Here is a 26,426-nt window from a genome sequence, read left to right on the forward strand (position 1 = left end):
AAATTAGAAATCTACAACTCATGATACATTAGTGCGATGGTCAGTGGGAAGAATGGTCCTTACACTTGTGGTCATTGGGAAGAATTACCCCCTTACAGATAGCTAAAAAGATCAATGGTGTAGGTGAGAACTTATCTGAGAGACAGAAATTGCCCAATGCTGAAGGAACCCCTACAACCTCTGGAGGAACCCTGGTTGAGAATCACTGAGTTATTATAAAAAGACACATCTAACTAGTTTGCCTCTGGAACCAGGTGCATGAAACCCTAGGGCAGTGATGGCGAACCTTGGCACCCCAGATGTTTCGGAACTACATTTCCCATGATGCTCAACTACACTGCAGAGTGCATAAGTATCATGGGAAATGTAGTTCCAAAACATCCGGGGTGTCAAGGTTCACCATCACTGCCCTAGGGTTTCAGAGTTACTAAAACTGGAGAGTGTAGAATTTGGTGCAGCTCTCTGTGGAAACCAATCAGCTTCAAGGTTTTTTTTTTAAAACTTAATTGAACAAGCTGAAGTTAGAAGCCGATTGGCTACCATGCACAGCTGTTTCAATTATCAGCTACTGCTAGTATACAACAAAATCAACCGGACAATGACAAAGGAAGGAGCAGCAGACATGGTTTGAGAGGGTTAAAGTGGTTGTAAACCCTCCCCCACAACTTTGTCCCATGTAAATCAGCATAAAAAACCCTAATGAACACTGCTTGTAGATATCTCCTTACTTGCTTAGTATTGTTGTAATCCTTGTTGTTCTGTAGAATGAAGTCACTGAGCATGCCCAGATCTCCCCTGATTTAGGGCACACTCTCTATGTCTTATCTATCTGTTATCAGGACTTCCTACGGCACAACACTGAACTCTGCTAATCACTCAGAGCTCCTCCTACACACCATGTGACCTCACATACAGTCTAAACTTGGCCATTACTGCAGTCTTATCAGCTGAAGCTGATAAGTCTGACAAAGGGAAACATTAGACATCGTCACAAGTAAATACTATGAAATAAACAAGTAAGCTATGAACAGGGAAGCAGGGTTGCCATAGAAACGTTGGATTGAGAAGGAGGCTTGGTTAACAGTACAGGAAGTGCTCAATGTAAGGGCGGAAATACACTCCACTGTGGACTCAGAAAACAATACTTAAGATGGCGCTGCCTAACCCCTGGAAACAAGTTTTTTAAAGTTTCTTTAAGCAGTAAGTAATATGCGATTTGGGCTGGATTACAGTGGCTATAGTCTGATAATTACTTATTATAATGGACTAAATGAAAAGAAGCATCAGAGTGGGAGAGTTTACTTCCTCTTTAAGCTGCATCTGTTTCCAGAGAAAGGTTAAAAACAAAATGTCTGAAGTTGCAAGAGAAAGCAATATGCAGTCATTCGTAGAAATATTACAGCTTGATGATTTAGCAATAACTGCAATGTGTAATTTTTTGGGTACAAAACTGAAGAACTGTGGAGGATATTATTATACTGAATATCTCATTTTTCAGTTGATCAGAAATCATCCACATGACAACCTTGGCAGAAGCCTTGAGCCTGGTGGTTATCCAGGGTCCCAGGAACAACCTAATAAATTGCTTCTTTCAGTAACCCAAAGGGATAGCTTAGTCCCCTTCCCACACCCCATCACTTCACATGAGAAGGCATACGCTGGTGTCTGATGGGCCCCATTCTCTTTGAACACGTCTGAACTCAACCATTTACTAAGGGATTGGCAATAATACTCCATTTTCTCGTCAGTACAAAACAGATTTGGTTGCATCGTCTATACCTCAGATGTGGAAAACATGTGTGACTGAGTCCTATAAATGCCAATTGGGATTTCTGCGCTGGATGAGCAAAGTTTCTGAAACAACCGACCATACGTTCTGATCCACAGATCTTCCTCCGTGATTTTCATCTACATTGACATAAAAAATGTATTAAAAGGATTGTAAAGTAAAAAAAAAATAAAAATAAATAACAAACATGTTATACTTCCCTCCACTGTGCAGCTCATTTGAACAGAGTGGCCCCGAACCTGCTCTTTTGGGGTCCCTCGGCGGCTGTCTCTGCTTCCTCCCGCAGGTACTTCTCACGTTCATGCAAGCTCCCTCGCATGGTGAGAAGCACCTGCGGGCGCGCTCCCGTGATACAGCTGGCGGTCACAGCCGCTCACTGTATCACTCGGCCCCGCCCCCCCGGCGTGCCGCGTCATTGGATGTGATTGACAGTAGCGCAAGCCTATGGCTGCGCTGCTTTCAATCCATCCACTCCAGCCAATCAGCGGCCAGGCTGAGCGGTGTAGAGGACGGCGTGGGCGAGCGCGGGACTTTCGGGGGGTCAGGTAAGTAAAACGGGGGGGACTGGAGGTGGCGCCAGTGTGAGATGTTTTTTCACCTTAAAGCATAGAATGCATTAAGGTGAAAAAACATTTACCTTTACAACCCCTTTAAGTCTGTTCCATCCACAGAGGGGCAAGCAATAAAGAATATGTACCGGCAAATGACGCTGACAGCTCACAAATCTTAAAGGGCCCTTTCACACGGACGTGTCCGGGCTCCGCTGTGCTCAGCAGGGATCGCTCCGTCGATCCCCGCTGAGCAGGCAAATGACAGGTCCATCTCTGCACACTGTGCAAGGACGGACCTGCCAGAACACCGCTCTCCTCTATGGGGGATCGGATGAAGACGGACCGTAGAGTCCATTTTCATTCGATCCAATCCGCCAAAGGTAGGGTTTCCATCCGTCACACTTTAGTGGATCCACCCTGAACGGTCCAACCATGTGAAAGGGGCCTTACTCTAAACTCTTTTCCTACCCAGTAGCTGCCACATCTGTCAGACAATAGTGGTGCCCTTTAACCACCAGGGCCCATGATAAGGCAGTACAACTGGCCCCATTGTACTGGGCTCAGGCCTCATCAGCTAAACAGGAGGGCCCAGGGCAGCTTTATTGTTAATTTTCACCTAAATGAATAAATGGATTTTACTAGACCATACCCCCACTCCTACTTTCTTACTAGGGCTTAAAAGAGAAGTATGGGTTTCTTTTTCACATCGGTGGATGCAGCATGGGTCCGATGCTGCATCTGTCCCCTGGCGCCTCTAAACTGAAAACCAAATGATCGAACATCACCGATCGCTCGGTTTTCAGTGCTCCGTGAGCAAAGAGCAGAAGACTGTCAGTCACAGCTCTCTGCTCTTCTCCCTCCTCACTCATTGTAGTGCTGAGCTGTGGAGGGGCAGGGAGCGGCCGTCTCAGGCTCTCAGCGGCTCACTGAGAGGCTGAGACGGGTGTCAGTCCAGGCACATCCAGACTTTGAAAAAATATTAAAGGAGATTGTGATATGGAATAGTGCAAGATAAAGCAATTAAACAGTGATATATAAGGTAATTTTCAAGGTGATTTTTAAGGTAAGAGCTGCCTCTACTTGGTATGCCCCTCCCTAAATGAGTGGTGCTGATAAACATGTAAAAAAAAGGAAATCAGGTAGATATGGCGCTATACCTTTACATTTACAATGTGTATCGTATACAGCCTCCAATTGTGTTCCAAAAGTTAATAATATACGTGCAATAATCTACTCATATCATCAGTGTAAAAAACTACTCATATCATCAGTGAGAAAAACAAAACAAAAACGCACGTGACTAAGGCCGCGTACACACGGGCGGATTGTCTGCCCAACTTAGTCCACTGAACCGTGTTTCAGCGGACAATCCGCTCGTGTGTGGGCTTCAGCGGACTTTTTCAGCGGACAGTCTGACGGACTTTGTCTTTCGGAATTTCCGTAATTTTGTCCGCTGAAACTTGGTTTTGTCCGTCCAAACTTGGTTTCAGCTGACAGTCCGCTCGTGTGTAGGCACATTACATCAAAATTAAAACCGCTGTGTAAAATCCTCTCACCGCTAGCTGCTGTGGTGTATCCAGGAGAAGTCACGTCTCTATGGCCACGCCTACCGGTTTCGTCACACTGACGTCATCAAGAGCTCAAAGACATATTACACTATGGGCTTTCTTCCTCTTTCCATGTGATGTATGATTGGAAACTTAAAACGTGGATGAATGGCCAGATTCCCAGGGAGACGCCAGAAAGTGACACAGGGGCTTAACACTGTGAAGGCTGTTTTCCCCCAGTAGGGGCAAAGGATCTGGTGAGCGCAATATAATTTATTCACACCAAGCGCACCAGAGATTTTCTTTGGATATCTGCACAAGACACCACTTGGAAATTATTTATTTTTCAATGAACTGTTTGGCATATCCTAAAGGACTTATTGGCACTTTATATTTATAGGACAATAGGATTGGATTTTATTTTAGATTTCAGCAAATTTGATTTATTGACTTGGTCACGTGCGCTTTTTATGTTTTTTTTTTTCTCACTGATGATATGAGTAGATTATTGCACATATATTATTAACTTTTGGAACACAATTAGAGGCTGTATATGATACACATTCTAAATGTAAAGGTATAGCACCATATCTACCCGATTTCCTTTTTTTTTACATCCAGACTTTATTGTCGCTATGACATGGTGCCTGGACTGATACCTGTGACATCAGCAGAGAGGGGACTTCAGCCCCCTCTCTGCTGAAAATGGGTCACGGGAGTGCAAAAAGAACTGCACTCCTGTGATCCATAGAAGAAGCCCAGCTAAACAAGCTTTGGCTGTACTTCTCCTTTAAATGAATTTTCCTGGGCCCCATCAAGTCAATGGAGGGGCCCAAGAGGTGGGAGCAGAGTTGGGACTTTTTTTTTTTCATTTTTGGGGTGTGAGCCGATAAAGCTAGTGCCGCTGTTCCGCTGCATCTCGCGGGAATAGCGAAGGCGGGGTTGGGGGAAGAGAAGAAGGCTGTACGGGGCTCCATGATTTCAACAGCAGCTCTGCCTTTAACCCCCCGACGGGCCACAATGGGAGAAGGAGCTGTGTGCTGGTGGGCCTTGGTATCTCAGGGCAGCACAGTGGTGTAGTGGTTAGCACTTTCACATAGCAGTAAGAAGGGTTGCTGGTTCAAATCCCGACCATGACACTATCTACCTGGAGTTTGCATGTTCTCCCTGTGCCTGCGTGGGTTTCCTCCGGGTACTCCAGTTTCCTCCCACACTCCAAAGACATGCTGGTAGGTTAATTAGACCCTGTCCAAAAAAATTTGGCCATAATATGTGTATGTCAATGTTGTAAGTGTGTCGGGACTCTACAGGTTAAGGACCGCATAAATAGCTGCAGATGGACACCGGTGGCAAGAAAAGCGCCCTGAGGCGATTCAGTTCGTATAGGTAGCGCTATACAAGTCATTCATTCATTCATTCATCTCAGTCACTTTGTTCCACCTTCATGGTGGGTTGTCCTACCCCACCCCACCCCACCCACACCAGGAAGGATCTCTATATTACATTACTCACCGCACACAAATAGCCTGAGCCTGGCGTTGTGTCCAACCCAAGGAGCAGTCTGGTGATGGTGATCATATAATCCTTTACAAAAGACTAAAAGGATAATAAAATGATAGAAATAAATATGTGCGTGTGAACATCCCTACAAATAATATCTGTGAAAACACAGGCACATATACAAATCTAAATGTAAGTACATTGGTCATGGGCAAATATGCAGGCTGCAAATGCTTTGTTCCTGGTATTGTCTTGAATACAAGCATGCAGCGAGAGACATTTGGAATTCCTTATTGGCATTTTTTTTTTCACACTGTTCAGTTCCTAATGGGACAAAAGTACACGTAATTATCTATCCCATCTTCCTAAATGCCCTGTAACCAGGGCTGGACTTACCATTGGGCTTGACTGGGCTCAAGCCCATGGGCCCGGTCCTATAGGGGGCCCCGCCGAGATACATATACGAGTGTACTCGGCTCAGCCCCGCTCACAGTCACGCCCAGTCCCACCCTATGATGGACATAACACGGGAGTACACTCGGCTACTCTCGGCTCCGCTCGGGACTGTAAGAGGACCCGAGAGCCGCCGAGAGCTGCCGAGAGGACCAGAGAGCCGCTGAGAGGACCCGAGAGGATCCAAGAGCTGCCAAGATACAGAAGACTCATTTTTAAACTTCAAGTCTGCAATGACAAGGCTGCAAATGACACTGGGGCAAGGCTGCAAATGACAAGGCTACACTGACAAGGCTGCAAGTGACACTGTACAAGGCTGCAGATGGACACTGATAAGGCTGCAGATGGACACTGATAAGGCTGCATTGATGGGCATTTAAATGTAAGTTTTTTCCTTAAACTTCCCTCCTAAAAGTTTTGTTCCTTAAAATTCCCTCCTAAACTTGGGGTGCGTGTTATAAGCCGGCGCGTGTTTTAAATATAAATATGGTAATGTATAGAAGGTAGGGCCGGAAAGTGACTCAAGCCCAGGGGCCCCCACCACCCTAAGTCCTGCCCTGCCTGTAACACTAGCTGGGATGTTCTGTCTGACATTGCAGTTAGCGCTACAGGGCACCTAGAAAGATGGGTCAAAGTACTACATGTACTCTGCAATTTTAGGAACTGTATAATGTAAAAGTGATAATTCTTTTCATTTTCTTGCCAATGCAAGCTTTTGGGACCTTATGTCCCTTTTTCAGATTAAATTACATACAGTATGTAAGCTTAAGGCCCTGAAAGCTTGCAACTTTAATAACATAAATTAGCCAATAAAAGGTATCCCTTCAACTAAAACTTTCTGCACTGATCAATGGCTAACATGAAACAAGACTAAGCCTTCGTTCACAAAGGTACGACTTGTCATTTGACAGTTCAAAAATCACATGGCAAGTTACGCCTTATTTGTGCCTATGGAACTGTTCAAATCAATGCGACTTCGACTTGCACCGATTTTAATAAATGTTCCTGCACTATTTTTGTCGATTTCATGTGCAACTTGCATTGACGTCTGTGCATGAAATCGCACTGACCGGCGGCTTTGAAATCGCGTTGAAGTAGCTTGATTTCAAAAGCCACATTTAGTGTGAACCAGGGCTAAATGTGGCCATATACCATACAATCTCCTTTAGATTTACCAAAACTATATAATAGGAGTGCATACCTATTTATCCAAGAAAAAGGTAAAACATAATTTTCCTTTAGATTTACCAAAACCATATAATATGAGGTCAAATACTTTCAATTTGTATGCAATCAAGGCAGGCCCTTGCACTACATAGTTGAAAGTAAAATCTAAAGAAAATGTAACTAGAAAATTGTATAATGTATGGCCAGCCTAAGGCCAGCCATACACGGAGAGAACTTCTTTCCTGAAACTAGAAAAGAAAGAAATTTGCTAGATTCCCCCATCAACACAGCGTTGATGCAGGAATCCCTTCTGCCGAGCCATTGTGTTGTCCTGGCGGGGGAAGACATCCCTGCTGGTTGAAGACAGTGATTATTGCTAGCAGCTATAGCAGCCACTAACGATAATCACAGGTAAAACCAGGCAGGCTGGTTGTACCCAAGTTGATCGATCAACTTGGTACATTCAGCCTGCCCATACGCGGTTCAAACCATGTATGGCCCGCCTAAGTGTATACCAGGGATCTCAAACTGACGGCCCTCCAGCTGCTGCAAAACTACAAATCCCATCATGCCTCTGTCTGTGAGAGTCATGCTGGTAACTGTCCGCCTTGCAAAGCCTCATGGCACTTGTAGTTTTGCAACAGCTGGAGGGCCGCCAGTTTGAGACCCCTGGTGTATACTGAAGTGAAGCATTTATTAACACTTAGTAGGCAACTCACATAAGTAAGATTTAAAAGCGCTCATCCATTGAATAGCACTGCTCTGTGTCACCAGGCCCCCTGGGTACCGTTAGATGGAAGAGTCATGGGCCCACTGAGCCGGCTGCTCTGGAGACACCCTTCCTTAGGCTTCATGTACACTTAGTCCTAATTTGCCGTGGCTGCGGGAAAACGCAAAACATGATTTTTCTGCATTCAGGAGGGGGAGGTTAAAACTCTGCTAAATGCCTAGGTGTACATGGACACACAGGCTTTGATAGAGTTGAGTTTAGGAGCTGCTAGTGTACATGAAGCCTAAGGCCAGTGGTAACCCATCCATACCGTGCCGACCCCCCCCCCCCCCCAATCCATGCATCTGGTTTCTAATCTACATGCAGGGTGCCAGATGCACGAATTTCACTGAGGTTTTTTTTTTTTGAAGCACATGATTAGAGCTTGAGGCTCTAATTGGCTTTTTTTTTTTTTTAAAAGGTGGCCTCGGGGTGAGTCCTCCCAGTTATGTGACAATAGCAAATTAATATTTTCTATTCTCTTCCCGATTCTTCTCCTGGCCAATCAGGAAGCGATTGACCGAGAGGAGAAGTGATTGTATTGATTGCCGAGGAGGAGGAGGCGCAGGGGAAGCTGCTGTGAAGCCGAGGTGGAGGAGATTCAGGATGAAGCCGCAGAGGAAGAAGCGCTGCCTGCAAACTAAATGGGGCAAGTGCGGGGCTGGAGGGCTGACGATGGAGTGATGGGGAGCGGGGGGTTGTTGGTGGTTTGAGTGACTGACCCGGGGGGGGGGGGGTTCTTTAAAGCGGGAGTAAACCCGGCATGCCGGAAATGCTAATTTTCACATTGGTTGTGCTCTCAACCAAACTTTCACACCATCCAATGGCTGGTGTCATAACTGATCACATGTGCAGCATTATGACAGTTGAAGAATTATTAGAGGCCAAGATGGCGGCTTCCTTGACTGAATACGATGGAAGGGTTTACTTCCACTTTAAGCCTTACATGAGTTGCCTACTGTGTGTTTATAAATGCTTCACTTCAGTACTACACTTAGATGGTGCTGTTTCTTCTCCCTCTTTGTTGATAATCTTAATCTTTTTCTAACTTTTTTATATTTCCCTAAAGACATTTTGTTCCTTAGTGTGCCATTCTCCCTAATCTATCTCATCATGTTGTATCCAATCAGGCAGACCCTTGCATTACATAGTTGATGGTAGATCTAAAGCAGCTTGTGCTGGGATCTATGTGGACACTGCCACTGACAATCGACTTGTGGAAATGCTATCTGTCTGGCTATCATGCCAATCTAATGGCTTTAACACTTTGTGAGTCACTGATCTGCAAGAAGTCTGTGGCCAGTAAGTAAAGAAAACCGGCTATGCAGTCTGGTCTCTAAAGCAGAAAATATTGCAGCCACTTGATCAGCATCTTCCTGGAAACTGGCATTTTCAGAGAGGGCTAGCAATGGCCCTTTCCTTATTTTTCTCTCTTTTTGGAAGTCTTTTTAAGTTAGTCTAGTTGGTATGAGTTGTGCTTGTTATTGTGTTTCTATCTACAGTTTCCATATATGAACGGTATGTCCTCGGAGGCAGCCATACTTGGTACTGATATATACAGACCGGTCTCTAGAGTCTGAGCACACCATATCTGACAATAAAAACACACTGACCTGATATAACAACGTATCCAACATGCTAATACTAAACACTCGGCCAGCAGCAAACGGAAGGCGAAACATGAATGCCAGATTGGATCCATTTTCTCGTTCTTTCTGTAATGACACAAACAGAGATCTGACAACATCTGGGGAACACAAACGTCCATAAACATTAGTGGAAGTCCAGGTAGGCTGCAGTTATGCCATACTGTGAAATCTAAAATGTTGTATCATCTAAGTTATGGTCATGAAATTATATAAAACTTTTACTACCTATTGATCCAGCTGGTACGTACAATACCACATCCTTTTAACTCCCTTTTTATTTTCAATCCTTTCAGAACTGGGGTGCATGCGCAATGTGCATATTCCATCCATCAGATCATATGTTTGAGTTTTCTGGTCTGTCTCCTGGCTGCCTCCATCCCCAGGTACCCCTACTGGCTATCTGGGGGGGGGGGGTGTTCTCTGCCTCTACCCCAGGTGAGACTACATAGCCCAGGCCACCGTATATGATCCCATTTAGAAGCTGTGATTAGCGTGTGGGCTGGTCTGTAAGTATCTTTAAATTGACTTTTTCATCCTGTTTCCCCCGCCCCTATTTAGAGGGTTTATAAATTAACAGATATTTCATTATTTAAAAAAATTCCCTAGTGTACCTATGCATTTGACTCCGGACGATTGGTTGAAAGCCAAGAAACGCGTCAAGTTAACAACTTATGGATACCCAAAAATAATTATTTTATATCCTTCTATGTTTTTATGTAGCTACCTCCGTATTAATTGCATATATTAAGTTTTCTGTCTGATTCATTTGCACTGATTGTATCATGTCCAATGATTTTTTATTTTATCTTTTTTTTTTTATTTTTTTTTTATTTTATTATTTTTTTTATTTATTTTTTATTTTATTTATTATTATTATTTTTATTTATAATATATTATTTAATTTTTTTAAGGTTGAACTGGATGGACTTGTGTTTTTTTTCTACCTGACTAACTAACTAATCATTAATTATATTAAATATGTTTATATGAATATTATGTAAATCCTTGGTGATTACACTATTCAGTCTATATCATTAATTATTGCTATATTATTAATACTTTGGCCCATTGATTTGGTACTGTGACATCATATTAAATGAAACCAATTTATAATTTAAAAATTATTTTCAGTAAATAGATATAAATTCTTTGACATGCCTCATTTAAAGTCCCGTCCAAATTTTATTTATAATTTTTAATTATTTTTTATTTTATTTATTTGTTTTTAAGGTTGAACTGGATGGACTTGTGTTTTTTTTCTACCTGACTAACTAACTAATGATTAATTATATTAAATATGTTTATATGAATATTATGTAAATCCTTGGTGATTACACTATTCAGTCTATATTATTAATTATTGCTATATTATTAATACTTTGGACCATTGATTTGGTACTGTGACATCATATTAAATGAAACCAATTTATAATTTAAAAATTATTTTCGGTAAATAAATAGATATAAATTCTTTGACATGCCTCATTTAAAGTCCCGTCCAAATTTTATTTATAATTTTTAATTTTATTATTTTTTATTTTATTTGTTTTTAAGGTTGAACTGGATGGACTTGTGTTTTTTTTCTACCTGACTAACTAACTAATGATTAATTATATTAAATATGTTTATATGAATATTATGTAAATCCTTGGTGATTACACTATTCAGTCTATATTATTAATTATTGCTATATTATTAATACTTTGGACCATTGATTTGGTACTGTGACATCACATTAAATGAAACCAATTTATAATTTAAAAATTATTTTTGGTAAATAAATAGATATAAATTCTTTGACATGCCTCATTTAAAGTCCCGTCCAAATTTCTATCCTTGATTCTAAACTAATCAGGGTTGGAGGCATGTCATTGTTCATACCTAGGCTGGTACAGGTCACAGTTCTTTTCTCTACAATACCACATATCACCCGTAAATGTGTTATCACATTATATTCTGTGTAAAAAAAAAAAAAAATGTAGACATGAATGATGTTAATATTTTACATATTTGAGCTTGCAATGGATGGATAGAGTTTCAAATTAAAATTCTCAAAACAGACAGGAAGGTTTATTATGTATAATCATCGTTTATTGCTGATTTCCTCCTTTATATTGTTTTTTTTCTTTTTCTTTATCATGTTTCATAACTTCATAATGTGGATGGCGATACATTATGTTTAATGACAATATGTTCTCTTAAATGTCACAAGAGAAATTTGTTACAAGCCAACAAATGTTTATTGTACTAACGGCAAATGCTGGTTTTGTATACTTTCAAAAATTCTGAATAAAAACCAATAAAAAACAAAAAATTCTCAGAACATTCATTTGTTGTTCAAAAGATTTCATTTGCTTTTACCATACGATTTTGGAATTGATGAACTTTACCAAACAAAAATCACACACACTTTTAGAAATTTGTTAATTCGAGAAATTTTTTCTATCCTGATCCTTCAAATTTTCTTGTCACTGTGGTAGAAAACGAACGTCGATTTGACCCACTATTGATTAAAAAACTGAACAGACTTTCTTCGAAGATTCTTTTCCCAAGCATGTTCATTCGAAAAATTCTATCTATGGCCAGCTTTAGTCAGGTTGAAAAAAAAGACACAAGTCCATTCAGTTCAACCAATAAAACAAACAAAAATAGAAAACCTCCCTATCCTATACCCACAGTTAAGCCTGAGAAAGGCAAAAAAATAAAAAATAAACTAAAACAAAAACTCTATAAAGCATGGTTCAAGAATAAAAGATCCTTCCTGATCCCTTGAAGGCAATCGGATATTCCCTGGATCAATCCAATTATATTTTGTGTATTGAGGAATGCAGAGGTATTTAAATCTGCCTTTAATTTAAAGTCAGTGATAGAAGTAGTAGACATAGTTACTTTTTCCAACTTGGAAAGCGCAAGAGAATAGCAGTCTTTTGCCCGGAATTGCATAAAGCGCATGTTTGACGGATGTGTTAGTTCAGTGGTGATGCTGAGACTTGGAAACAGCCTGAAAAAAAAACAAAAAAAAACAAGAAAAGCCACATGACTTTCTGTACTTTGTATGTCACCATTGCTGTGAACATTCAATAATCCTAAAGCTGGCCACAAATGCAACACTACATATAAAGGAGAAAGGAGCATCAGGCGGGACTTTATATGAGGCACACGGCAGCAGAAGCATAAAATTTGGTAAACAACATGTTTTAAAGGGGTTGTAAAGGTAAATATTTTTTCACCTTAATGCATTCTATGTGAAACTACAAGTCCCATGAGGCATTGCAAGGCTGACCATTACAAGCATGACTCCCACAGGCAGAGGCATGATGGGACTTGTAGTCCTGCAACAGCTGGAGGGCCGCCAGTTTGAGACCCCTGATTTAGATGCTCTTCATACAGCACTTGTGCACAGCCTGCCCTTTCTGATAATTACGAAATGCGTAGAGCCTTCAACTGCCATTTTGTCTATATAATTTTCAACGAAGCATGAATGTTCCTTCTTGACCTTTTGTCTCTCTATTTTTTATTTCCTCTTTAAATGACGCCTCATTGTGTCATGTATCTACATATAATTTGTGTTTATTAAATATTCAGCTCTTCATGTGTTTACTACTAAGTCCTTGTTGGAATGTATAATCTGATGAAATAGAAAATACTAATATATGGCAATATGTGCAATAACATGTAAATATACGATTACTTGTATTTATTAAAGGGATTGTAAAGTGAATTTTTTATTTTTTTTCAAAATAACAAACATGTTATACTTATGTTATACTTACTTCACCTTAATGCATTCTATGCATTAAGGTGAAAAAACATCTGACAGTGCCGACGCCCCCAGCCCCCCCCCCCTGTTTTACTTACCTCACCCCTCGAAAGTCCTGCGCTCGTTTACCGACATCCTTTCTACCGTTCAGCCTGGCCGCTGATTGGCTGGAGTGGATGGATGGAAAGCAGCGCAGCCATTGGCTCGCGTTGCTGTCAATCACATCCACTGATGCGGAGTGCCGGGGGCGGGGCCGTGTGATACAGCGAGCGGCTATAGCCGCCGGCTGTTTCACGGGAGCGCGCCCCTGTAGGTGCTTCTCACCATGCGAGGGAGCTCGCATGAACGTGAGAAGCACCTGTGGGAGGAAGCAGAGACAGCCGCTGAGGGACCCCAGAAGAGCAGGTTCGGGGCCACTCTGTGCAAAACGAGCTGCACAGTGGAGGTAAGTATAACATGTTTGTTATTTTGAAAAAAAATTAAAAATTCACTTTACAATCCCTTTAATAAATACAAGTAATCGTATATTTACGTTATGTTATTGCACATATTGCCATATATTAGTTTTTTTCTATTTCATCAGATTATACATTCCAACAAGGACTTAGTAGTAAACACATGAAGAGCTGAATATTTAATAAACACAAATTATATGTAGATACATGACACAATGAGGCGTCATTTAAGGAGAAAATAAAAAATAGAGAGACAAAAAGGTCAAGAAGGAACATTCATGCTTTGTTGAAAATTATATAGACAAAACGGCAGTTGAAGGCTCTACGCATTTCGTAATTATCAGAAAGGGCAGGCTGTGCACAAGTGCTGTATGAAGAGCATCTAAATCAGGGGTCTCAAACTGGTGGCCCTCCAGCTGTTGCAGGACTACAAGTCCCATCATGCCTCTGCCTGTGGGAGTCATGCTTGTAATGGTCAGCCTTGCAATGCCTCATGGGACTTGTAGTTTCACAACAGCTGGAGAGCCGCCAGTTTGAGACCCTTGATAACTGATATAGTAGCTGGGAAAGAGAGCATCCACCTTATCTCACCTGAACATAGTCTGCACGTTCACGATCGTCTTGGCATCTGCCATGTAATCCTCCTCTGCACTCATGGTGCTCTCCTTGTCAACCACCACCAAATTGTCTGCGTAGATGATTCCACACTGCAGCAAATTATCCAGACTGAGAAAGACAGAAAGTTCATTACACTTGGAGTTTTGTATTATTTTTGCAATGTCTGCAGTTTTGTAATTTTTAAGCGGCTTTCACATTTTCACATGCTTCCATATTTTTCTTGCTAAATTTAATTTATTAGATTAGCCACTAGAGGGAGAAATCTACAGCTCAGTACAATGACTCTGTCAGTCTGCTAACAGTTGTTGCAATATCAGCCACAAGGAAGTACCGTAGTACATCTGGCTGCCTCTCTACACATACAGAATTACAAACTATACATAAACAAAGTCTTTAAATCATTGGCCTACATAAAATAATTATTTACATCTAGTAGTTTTCTTTCACATGCATGTCCAATAAACCACTTAAAAGGCTATATATCCCCTTTAAGGAAAACCCCCATGCACACTTAGAAAGTTTTTAAACAAGAAGTTTCTAACTTCGCTGAGTTAAATAGAGATTTAATAAAGAATCACCGTTACATTATTTCCTACGATAGGTATGCAAATATTTAACCCCTTCTAGCCCTGGTTTCCTTTTAATAGGGTCTGTACACGCAGGGGGCAGGAAGCACTGGCCGATCATGTGACCACTGTGATTGGCTGTCCTGTGGACTCCCGATCATTAATATGAACAGAGAGCTGATTTTGACAGCTCGCCCACTATACTGGGAGCCTGCAGCAAGCACTCTCTTAGTACATAAAAGCTCATGGATGCATGTGTGTGGTGTGTGGGCAGCAATGCCCACTCTCTTCGCCGCACCCTTCAAATCTAGCAGAAAATATAGCAGCTTACGCAGTAGAAAAGAAGGAAAAGTTGCATCATGGAAGCTGATCAGCTCAGGTATGCTAAAGAGGAAAAGTGGCCTTTGACTTCATTGGAACTGCACTGGAGGTTGTGTAATAATGTGATGTGGAGAACAGCGGCGCTCATCTGAGTGCAGTATATTAAAATGATTAATGAGGAATTTATTAAGATAAAAAATTAAAATAAGAATTAACTCACAGGGTAAGGGTTAAAATGGCTAGTCACAAGGGGAGGCTCGCTGTGTAGTCCCCGATCCAGATGGCCGATGGTGTGGGGTGCTGCTGCTGTCTCGCTGGCTGTAGGGGGTTTTCAAGGCTGGGAGTCAAGCTGGCAGTCCTCTCCCCATCGGCTGTGACGTCACTGGATGTAGGGCACAGGGCCGGCAGGCGCGCAATTGGAGCATGCATGCTCCTTCTTCAGGCTGTGATAGCATCCTGATGGAATGAGGCGGTATTTATATAAAATACAACCCACACCAAAGATGCTGCTTGCAGGACTTATTGGAATGTCCCACAAGCGCACTGCCCCCCAGTGTGGAAAGACGCACTGCAATGAATGTGAGGCGGTTTTCAGGCACTAGAGCGCCTGAAAACCACCTCAGTGTGAAAGAGATCTTAGCCCCTGTAAACACTGTCCGACATTCCGACAACAAAATCCGTCGGATTTTGTCCAACGGATTTTGTCCGAAACTGGTGTTGCATTCACACAGTCGGACAAAGTTGTCGGCAAATCCAATAGTTCAGAACGTGATGACGTTATTTCGTTATGACGGGACTACGTTCAGGCTAGTAGCCAATAGCTTTGGTCTAGGAACAGGGCCGTTTTTAAGGCAGGGCAAAAGGGGCAGCTGCCATGGGCCCTGTCATTGTTGTGGGGCCCAAAGCAGCTGCTTCATACTTGCCAACTATCCTGGTTTAAATTCCCTCGCCCCTTGAGGTTTTAGTCCTGTGCTGTGTCCCAGATGACTCACCTGCAGACCCTGTGTTTACATGTAAATTACCGGCATTCATATGTAAATAGAGGCAGCCAGTGGCATTGATATGTATATCATGCCCCCCTGAGGTCATATCCACAGTAATCTCTAGCAACCAATCAACAAGCAGAAATCATGTGCTGTAACCTCTAGCAACTAACCAGTGAGCTGTTATGTGTTCTGTAACCTCTAACAACCAGTCAGTGAGCGGTAATGATACACTGAAACCTCTGGCAACCAACCTGCCTGATCTGATTCAGTAAACTGATTTTGAGTCTAGCTGCTATTTATTGTATGTCTCAGAGCAGGTGGACAGCGAAACTGCATGGGGAGGGGGGCCCCAAGAAACGTTTGCCCAGGGTCCAATCAATATTAAAGACGGCCCTGTCTAGGAATTTGATCTGAGCATGCGTGGCACTTTGTCCGATAGGAATTCTCTACACACAATCGGACAAAGTCCGATCGGATCATGTTGTCGGAAAGTTTTATAGCCCAGCTCCAAAACTTTGTTCGTCGGATATTCCGACGGAAACAGTCAGATGGAGCCCACACACAGTCGGATTATACGATAACGCGGTCCGATCGGACATTTTCCGTTGGAATGTCTGACCATGTGTACAAGGGCTAAGAGTCATCGGTATTACCTCCTAATGCCTTATTGTTACTCTGCACTGGGTATGTTTTGAAGGCCCAACTCTAGTCAAAATCTTTTATTTGTGCTTGGCTTATCACCATCTGTGTCCCTTTGGCGGAAAAGTTCCTCTCACTTTCTTCTAGGACAGGAAGTGTCCTGGGGAGTCTCTACAATGGGACACAGGCAAAAACAAAACTACATTTTCAGTAGAGGTGGGTTAGAACTACTGACAATATTTTGGTTGCTGTCTGTGCTTTCCTGTCTTGGGACAACGACTCCCCTCATTTCTTATAAATATGTGGCACATGGATAGGAAGTAAAAAAAAAAAAAAAATGAATAAACACCTCACAAATTTTTTTGCACTCTATCCAAAATGTAAAAATGGTTTGTCGTTAGTTTTTGCATTTATTTTTACTTAGGGCCGGTTCACACTGCAGGCGATGCGAGGCGACACCGGCTTGCCTCGCCGCGACCTGCCGCGACCTCAGCGGCAACTTGCAGATGACTTCTGTATAGAAGTCAATGCAAGTCGCCCCGAGGTCGCCCGAAAGTAGTACAGGAACCTTTTTTCTGAGTCGGAGCGACTCGAGTCGCTCCTCTCAGAACGGTTCCATTGTACAGAACGGGGGCGACTTGTCAGATCGAGGCGAGGCAAGTCGTGTCGCCTCGCATCGCCCGCAGTGTGAACCGGATCTTAGGATCCACAATCTAGGATGTTTTAACGCCATTTTCCATACAAAGAAAGATAAAGTTAAAGATGTAAACACTGAATAAAGAATATGGTCAATGAAGATAGACAGATGTTCAATGGTATGATTTATAGTACACTGATAAACAAACCTACTTATCTATGGTGCCGACCATGTAGTAGACCATCGGGAAACAGGAAATTGCTTCTAGGAAGTGATTGTCTGGCCTGTATAAAGACAACATAATAGAAATTAAAGTGGGCATTTGACCTGTTCACAAAAATGCTGTTCTCATGTGGTTGGCCTCCCTGCCAGGATGCCAGGGCACTGATGAAAGGCTTAAGACCCCTTTCACACCAGGGCGTTTTGCAGGCGCTATAGCGTTAGAAATAGCGCCTGCAATCCGCCCTAAAGAAGCTGCACCATTATATGTAGTGTGAAAGCCCCGAGGTCTTTCTACACTACAGCGGTGCGCTGGCAGGACGTCAGGGAAAAGTCCTGCCAGCAGCTTCTTTGGAGCGGTGGAGGAGCGGTGTGTTTACCGCTCCTCCACAGCTGCTCCCCATTGAAATCAACGGGGCAGCGCTGTAATTCCGCCGGCAAAACGCTGCTATTGCGGCATATTGCCGGCGGTTTTAACCCTTTCGCAAGTCCGGCGGTAAAACGCCGCTAAAAATAGCGGCGTTTTACCGCCCACGCTATGGGCGGTGTGGTGTGAAAGGGGTCTTAAACCCATCCACACAAGAAGACTCCCTGGCATCCTCAGTAGGCAACAGAGAGGGTGTTGCATTGTTCTGATACAAACACACATATTTAAAAAAAAAAATAAAAGTATAATATATCATGGAAATTGACTTATTCATTCACAGTCATCTTTGATTTTGTTTGAACAACAAGAAAACAGGAGCAAGGGATCCTCATTAGAATAACAGTAATCATTTAATAAAAGAAAGAAAAAAAATGGCACACCTACAGTTAAAATTCTTGGAAATCAGCATAAGCGATATGCTTATGTTACTTCACATGCCAACCACGACACTAGCTGCCTGGAGTTTGCATGTTCTCCCTGTGCCTGCGTGGGTTTCCTCCGGGTACTCCGGGTTCCTCCCACACTCCAAAGACATGCAGGTAGGTTAATTGGCTTCTGTCCAAAATTGGCCCCAGTATATGAATGGGGACCTTGGATTGTGGGCTCCTTGAGGGTAGGGACTGATGTGAGTGTGCAATGTACAGGGATAGGGACAATTGTAGACACTCACTCAGGTTGAACTGAGATGTCCTGTGTATCTTGGCAGCGCCCGGTAGTTCTGGGCTGCCTTCGGCCGTACTCGGTGGCTTTTGGCCGCCTTCGGCCGTACTCGGCGGCTTTCGGCCGCTCTCGGCCCCTCTCGGTGGTTTTTGCCCGCCGAGCAGGGCTGGAGGCGGCCGAAAGCCGAAGAGAAAGGCTGAAGGCGGCCGTAAGCCGCGAGAAGGGCCGAAAGCCACGAGAAGGGCTGAAGGCGGCTAAAAGCCGCCCAAAGCCCAGAAATCACGGAAGATCGGCGTATAACACACACCCACGATTTTCCTCTGATTTTAAGGGGAAAAAGTGTGCGTTATACGCCGATAAATACGGTATATATATATATATATATATATATATATATATATATATACACACACACACATACAAACCAGCTCAATGTTAAAAAGTAGATAATGTCAGAAAGAAGCATCAAACTAAAGCACTGAGAAGGAGCAGGATGAGATAAATACAACTGAGAAAATAAAAAATTTAATAAAATGTAAATTCTGTTACAGTTTAGAATGATACATAAAAAAAAAAAAAAAAATGGGTGTTGCTGCCTCCTGTCCCTTCAGAATTAAGACAAAATAGAGGAATTACGTACGGATTGTCCAGGAGGAGGACGATCGGATTAAGCTCTTTGCGCGATCTGTAGTACGCCCTCAGGGGAACGATGAAATTATACAGCCCGTTCCCCGCGGTCTCTGCAGATACGATAATCAGTTTGTTCTTGAAGCCGTAGGCCTTAGCATCTTCAAAGCTGTTATGTTTGCAGCCCTGTGTGCGCAGGGAGACACCACAACTTACTGAGGAATACAGGAGACACCTGTCAACACATTCCCCCCCCCACCCCCCCCCGGGGTACAAACACATCTCTCGCCTAGCTGGGTGCTGCTCACTCATCAGGAAACAATATGACAAGCACAGGGAATGTAGAACTCTCCTGTGTACTCATAAAGTGTCAACCGAAACTTCCAACAAAGTCCTCCAACTTCGTAAAGTTTTATAAACTTTTATCAAGAGTCTTTTCCACGATAAAGGCAGGCAGAAAGGTGTATCAACCACAGAGTGGTGCTGTGGGTACACTCCATAATAGACATGCCACGTCCCGATATTTAAATTTACTATGGAAGAAAACAACTATTGTTGACGTTGATGGACTTTTTAGGCATAGACATAAAAGAAAATGATAAATTCAAACAGTATTTATTTCTAAAAACAACAAAACATCCATTATTGTATCTCAGAGCATGACTATTACACTGCCTACTGCATCACAATAAAACAAATGATTCATACATTCCCATTTTGTTAGAGTGTATAATATAGGGATGAAATACAATAGAATCACAGAAGTCCTTTGCAGAAATGGTGTATCATAGATGGTTCAGCTCGGAGGTGCTCTACATGTTACGCGTTCTATGAAACGCTTCATCGGGAGCTTATGACGTTTTTATAAAAAATATTAAATAAATGTCAGGGCTGGCTTAGCCCTTCCTCCTCTGGGCTGGCCGCTCAGCTGTCGGCTAATTGCCAGCTGTTCCTGATGATGCTAGTCTGACCTGCCTATTTAAAGCCTTCCAGCTCACTCTTTCCTTTGCCTTCACGTTGGTCACATCACAAGGAACCATCTCCTGCTGTTTGTTTCAAGACTGGCTTGCTGACATTCTTCTTATCCTGCTTGCAGTTGCTCTTCTTGGATCCCTGACTTCAGGCCTGGCTGATTACCCTATCTGGTTAATTAACTTTGGACTGGCTGACTACCCGATCTGGCTACTGGACTCTGGCTATGTTTGACTACGCTTTTTTCTATTTACCTTTTTAGTTTTATTAATAAACAAGTGTGATTTGATTGTACTTCTGTCTCAGTCTGTTTCATGGTTTCTGACAATAAACAACATTTTACAATATAAAATAATAACACAAAAACCACAATATTGTGATAATTTGTATAGAACGCGTAACATGTAGAGCACCTCCGAGCTGAACCATCTATGATACATTGTTTCTGCAAAGGACTTCTGTGATTCTGTTGTATTTTATCCCTATATTATACACTCTAACAAAATGGGAATGTATGAATCATTTGTTTAATTGTGATGCAGTAGACAGTGTAATCATGAGATACAATAATGGATGTTTTGTTGTTTTTAGAAAAATACTTGTTTGAATTTATAATTTTCTTTTATGTCTATGCCTAAAAAGTCCATCAACGTCAACCATAGTTGTTTTCTTCCATAGTAAAAAGGCACCCACAATGCAGGAAAGATTTGTCCCCAATAAAACACTGGCTTACAAATTCATTCATTGAAACATGACAAAAAGACGTTAAAAAGATTTTTGTCTGTTACATGGGTGCTCATCCTGTGGCCCACCAGCTGTTGCAAAACTACAAGTCCCATGAGGCATTGCAAGGCTGACAAGTACAAGCATGACTCCCCAAAGGCAGAGGCATGATGGGACTTGTCGTTTCACAACTCCAAAGACATGCAGGTAGGTTAATTGGCTTCTGTCCAAAAAAATTGGCCCTAGTATATGAATGGGGACCTTGGATTGTGGGCTCCTTGAGGGTAGGGACCGATGTGAGTGTGCGATGTACAGGGATAGGGACAATTGTAGACACTCACTCAGGTTGAACTGGATGGACTGGTGTCTTTATTCAACCTTACTAACTATGTTACAACAGCTGGAGGGCCACAGGTTGAGCAAGTGAATGAGACAACATAAATGAAGAAATACTTTTGCGATCAGTAGGTAATTTGTACTACAACCACTCTCTGGCTTGGGTCATAGTAAAAAAACAAAAAAAAAAAAAAAACACAATGCACAATTACGTTATAGAACATTCAATACCTTGTCCAATCGCAGGCAGCAAAACGCAGCTTTTGATGGCAGAAGGTGGCAAAGAGTTGGCGAGCTCCCAATATACGGTGAATTTGGTGGGTATCCTTTCACATAACTGCAGCAGTAAAAAAAAAAAAAAAAAAACAGTAGGAGGACGTTATTAACGACTTTCCCTTTAACAGGCACTAGAGGGCATCAGAGACTCCTATTTTCTGATCCTGAAGATATTTCTGTCAGTTTCACCTCCTCTCTGAGCACCTGCGTTAGCCAAGTGTAATATGAAATGTAATATGAAAATATCAGAGGCAGGAATTAAGAGATTACTGACAGAGTTTTGTGTTAAAGTGGAAGTAAACCCACCTATCATTTTCAGCCAAGGAAGCTGCCATCTTGGCCTCTGTTTAATCTTCAACTGCTATGATGCTGCACATGTGATCATTTATGGCACCAGCCACTGGATGGTTTGACAGTTTGGTTGAGGACACAACCAATGGGACCATGGGCGTCCGCAGGTAGGGGCAAGGGGGGTCAAGTGCCCCCCCCCCCGGAATCAGGGATCGGATCTTAAATTCTGCACAGTTGCGTCTCTATCGGGGTACCAACCACCAGTGGGGGTGACACCATCAAGGTGATGTCAAGCCCGTAGTGTGACTTTGGCTCTTTTCTCTGCTCAGTCCAGCAGAAAACTCAGCGGCGCTATGACAGGGGAAAGGCGAGCTGCTGTCAGCTGCTGTCAGAGGTTTCCCCTGGTTGCCCCCCCCCCCCTCCTGTCAGGGAGAAGAGATGGCGGCTCTCACCAGGTCCCCGTCCAGCTTCCTGCCCGCTCCATTCCTTCCCTATGGGCCATAACTGAGGGTCAATAAAAGGACACTAGGAGAGGAGAGCATCATGGGAGATGTAGTCCTAAAGATTGGCGGCCCCATTTTCCACAGGGAGGAGGCTACAGCTCGATCAAGAGAGAGATTGAGAGACTGGAGCCTGGAAAAAAGCTGAGGGAGAGAGCGCTACAGGACAAAGAACGAGGAGTGTGCTGGGCGGAAGCCAGAGAGAGAGCCACATTGCCCAGCGCCACCAGAGAGAGAGCCACACTGCCCAGCGCCACCAGAGAGTGAGCCACACTGCCCAGCGCCACCAGAGAGAGCCACACTGCCCAGCGCCACCAGAGAGAGAGCCACACTGCCCAGCGCCACCAGAGAGAGAGCCACACTGCCCAGCGCCACCAGAGAGAGAGCCACACTGCCCAGCGCCACCAGAGAGAGAGCCACACTGCCCAGCGCCACCAGAGAGAGAGCCACATTGCCCAGCGCCACCAGAGAGAGAGCCACATTGCCCAGCGCCACCAGAGAGAGAGCCACACTGCCCAGCGCCACCAGAGAGAGAGCCACACCGCCCAGCGCCACCAGAGAGAGAGCCACATTGCCCAGCGCCACCAGAGAGAGAAAGACTGAGCCACTACTAGGGTACAGAAATGCTACACTACTGACCAGAGTCACCCCCCGGGGAACCCAGAATGTGCGATTGTCCAGCCGGAGGGATCACTGCTGTAGTTTCTCTGGGTCAGGAAAGAGGGTCTGTTGCCCATTATCCATTACTTATCCTAGGGACTTTACTACGTCTGCAGTCTCTGACTGTGACAATGTGATAATGACATTGTCAAAAAGGGCCGCTGCATGGGCGACCCTAAAATGATGCCCCTCCCTGAAAAAAGTTCTGCGGACGCCCATGAATGGGACAGTTATATTTCCAGCACGTGCCAGAAATGTAACTGTTTTTTTTTTTTTTTTTAAATTGTTAAATCAATAGGTTTACTTCCACTTTAATGACCACAGCCTCTTTTCTCTACAGCCTGCTTTAATATTTCAGCTGATGTAATGGGAATACACAGAATTTATATTTCACAATTTTTATTGAAAAGATATGCTAGTAACAAATATATCATTTGAGCAATCCAATTATACCATACATATACACAGCCATACAATGGATTGTTTCTAGTGAGGACCCATTCACACCATAACATAGTGTGCTGTGACGCCCCTCAATGCAGTTAGGCAGTAGTGATGGACGAACTTCCGACGGGACGTTTCGCGAACGCGAAACGCGAACGGACACAAACGTTCGCGAAAACGACCGTTCGCCGCGGGCTCCATTGACTTCAATGGGAGGCGAATTTCGCAAACCTTTAGGTCGAATTTGCGGCCACGGGGTAATTATTAGGGGGTAGCACGTAGTCCCACCACCTGGACAATAGCATAATACATGTATGAGGTGAATTTGGGATCGATAACTACAAGCATTTTTTTTTTATTTGGGAAATTGTTCTGACAATTCAGGACTATGGAGCTAATGAAGGCAATGGAGGAGAGGGAAGGTCAGGGACCAGGGTAGGCAAACAAGAGGGTGCAGGAGATACAGAGCACTGACAGCAGCACCGTAATACAGAGCACTGACATCAGCACCGTGACATACAGCGCTGACAGCAGCTCCGTGACATACAGCGCTGACAGCAGCTCCGTGACATACAGCGCTGACAGCAGCTCCGTGACATACAGCGCTGACAGCAGCTCCGTGACATACAGCGCTGACAGCAGCTCCGTGACATACAGCGCTGACAGCAGCACCGTGACATACAGCGCTGACAGCAGCTCCGTGACATACAGCGCTGACAGCAGCTCCGTGACATACAGCGCTGACAGCAGCTCCGTGACATACAGCACTGACAGCAGCTCCGTGACATACAGCGCTGACAGCAGCTCCGTGACATACAGCGCTGACAGCAGCACCGTGACATACAGCGCTGACAGCAGCTCCGTGACATACAGCGCTGACAGCAGCTCCGTGACATACAGCGCTGACAGCAGCTCCGTGACATACAGCGCTGACAGCAGCTCCGTGACATACAGCGCTGACAGCAGCTCCGTGACATACAGCGCTGACAGCAGCTCCGTGACATACAGCGCTGACAGCAGCTCCGTGACATACAGCGCTGACAGCAGCTCCGTGACATACAGCGCTGACAGCAGCTCCGTGACATACAGCGCTGACAGCAGCTCCGTGACATACAGCGCTGACAGCAGCACCGTAAGCAGCCCCAGGAGGAAGTCAGCACAGCACAGGGATGGTGTGATCCCCTCATAATAAGAACCCCCAGGAGGAAGTCAGCACAGCACAGGGATGGTGGGAGCCCCTCATAATAAGAACACCCAGGAGGAAGTCAGCACAGCACAGGGATGGTGGGAACCCCTCATAATAAGCAGCCCCAGTAGAAATATGACACCGCTCAACCTCTTCAAAGAGGAGGGTAGGGGCATATAGTACGGTGTGCTTTTTTGGGTCAGGGAAGTGAGCCAAATGAATTAAGAAGGTCTGTGTGCTTGATTCCAAAAATTGTTTATAGACATATACATGGTCTACTGATCACATGTGTTGAATTCCTCCGAGATCCATGCCTCATTCATTTTTAGAAATGTGAGGTAGTTAACACTGTGGTGAGCTAGGCGAGTACGCTTATCGGTCACAATCCCCCCTGCTGCGCTGAACGTCCTTTCGGACAGGACACTGGATGAGGGGCAAGCCAACAGTTCGATTGCAAATTGGGCAAGCTCTGGCCAGAGGTCAAGCCTGCCCACCCAGTAGTCTAGGGGTTCATCACTCCTCAGAGCGTCCACATCGGCCGTTAACCCAATGTAGTCGGACACCTGACGGTCTAGGCGTTCCCTGATGCTGGATCCGGATGACACCTGTCGATGGGTCGGCTGAAAGAATGACCTCATATCCGAAGTCACCAACACATCTTCAAACCGGCCTCTTCTTGCAGGCGCTGTTGGATTGGTACCCGCAAATCCTTCTCTGGGAGTGGGAATTGCTCCTCTGCCAGCGCACGCAAAAGCAGAATGCAGCATTTCTCGAAGCAAGGCCTGGAAGTGCTGCATTCTGACAGCCCTCTGCGACGGCGGTAACATTTCCGCCATTTTGTGTTTGTACCGGGGGTCTAAGTACGTTGCCACCCAGTACTGGTCCTTGACCCTCATGCTTTTTATACGGGGGTCCCTATTAAAACACTGGAGCATGAAGGCCCCCATTTGCACTAAAGTGGAAGCGGTGTGGTGGCCTGGCTCCTGCTCATCATCCAGGATAATGTCGTCCTCTTCATTCTCCTCTCCCCATCCTCGCACAACAGGGATCCCAGAAAGGTTTAAAGCATGCTCTTCTTGCTCCTGCTCATCCGCCCCGGCACCATCCTCCTCTGACTCCTCATCAGACTCCTGTTGTTGACTTGTCTCAGATAGAGTAGCCCCCCCTGGGAATTCATCCAGCATTGCGACTTCCTCATCTTCCCGCTCCTGCTCCTCCACAGCCTGATCAATGACACGACGCAATGCACGCTCCAGAAAGAAGGCATAAGGTACCATGTCACTGATGGCGCCATGGCTGCGACTGACCAGTTTGGTGATCTCCTCAAATGGCCGCAGAAGTCTGCATGTGTCGCGCATGAGCAGCCACTGGCGCGGTGAAAAAAAACCCAGCTCCCCAGAACCGTTTCTTTCGCAGAGTTCATACAGGTAGACGTTAACTGCACGTTTCTGCTGGAGCAGCCTATCAAGCATATAGAAGGTTGAGTTCCATCGCGTCGGGCAATCGCAAATAAGACGTCTGACCGGCAGATGGTGTCGCCGCTGAATGTCAGCAAGGCGAGCCATGGCCGTGTAAGATCTTCTGAAATGGGCCGAGATTTTCCTTGCCTGCCGCAAGATGTCCTGGACCCCAGGGTATTTGACAAGGAATCGCTGCACGACCAAGTTTAAGACGTGTGCCATGCACGGCACGTGCGTG

General features: G+C 44.2%; 1 protein-coding gene across 6 annotated transcripts in view; it reads right to left on the bottom strand.

The window, feature by feature from the left end:
• The window catches only part of KCNT1 (potassium sodium-activated channel subfamily T member 1), a 586,129-nt gene that overhangs the window by 43,454 nt on the left and 516,249 nt on the right, over positions 1–26,426 (bottom strand). For all 6 annotated transcript variants that reach the window (XM_077468093.1, XM_077468101.1, XM_077468120.1 and 3 more), the window contains 8 exons: positions 21,603–21,708; positions 19,354–19,526; positions 17,620–17,691; positions 14,232–14,366; positions 12,315–12,426; positions 9,390–9,491; positions 5,400–5,483; positions 1,780–1,908 (listed from right to left, as the gene is read on the bottom strand). In XM_077468093.1, the coding sequence (XP_077324219.1) occupies positions 1,780–1,908; positions 5,400–5,483; positions 9,390–9,491; positions 12,315–12,426; positions 14,232–14,366; positions 17,620–17,691; positions 19,354–19,526; positions 21,603–21,708 (913 nt within the window). The remainder of the gene's footprint in view (positions 1–1,779; positions 1,909–5,399; positions 5,484–9,389; positions 9,492–12,314; positions 12,427–14,231; positions 14,367–17,619; positions 17,692–19,353; positions 19,527–21,602; positions 21,709–26,426) is intronic.

Source organism: Lithobates pipiens, unplaced genomic scaffold (assembly GCF_037356315.1).
Source record: "Lithobates pipiens isolate NorthernLeopardFrog02 unplaced genomic scaffold, aLitPip1_a1.2 Scaffold_11, whole genome shotgun sequence".
Classification (NCBI taxonomy): Eukaryota; Metazoa; Chordata; class Amphibia; order Anura; family Ranidae; genus Lithobates; species Lithobates pipiens.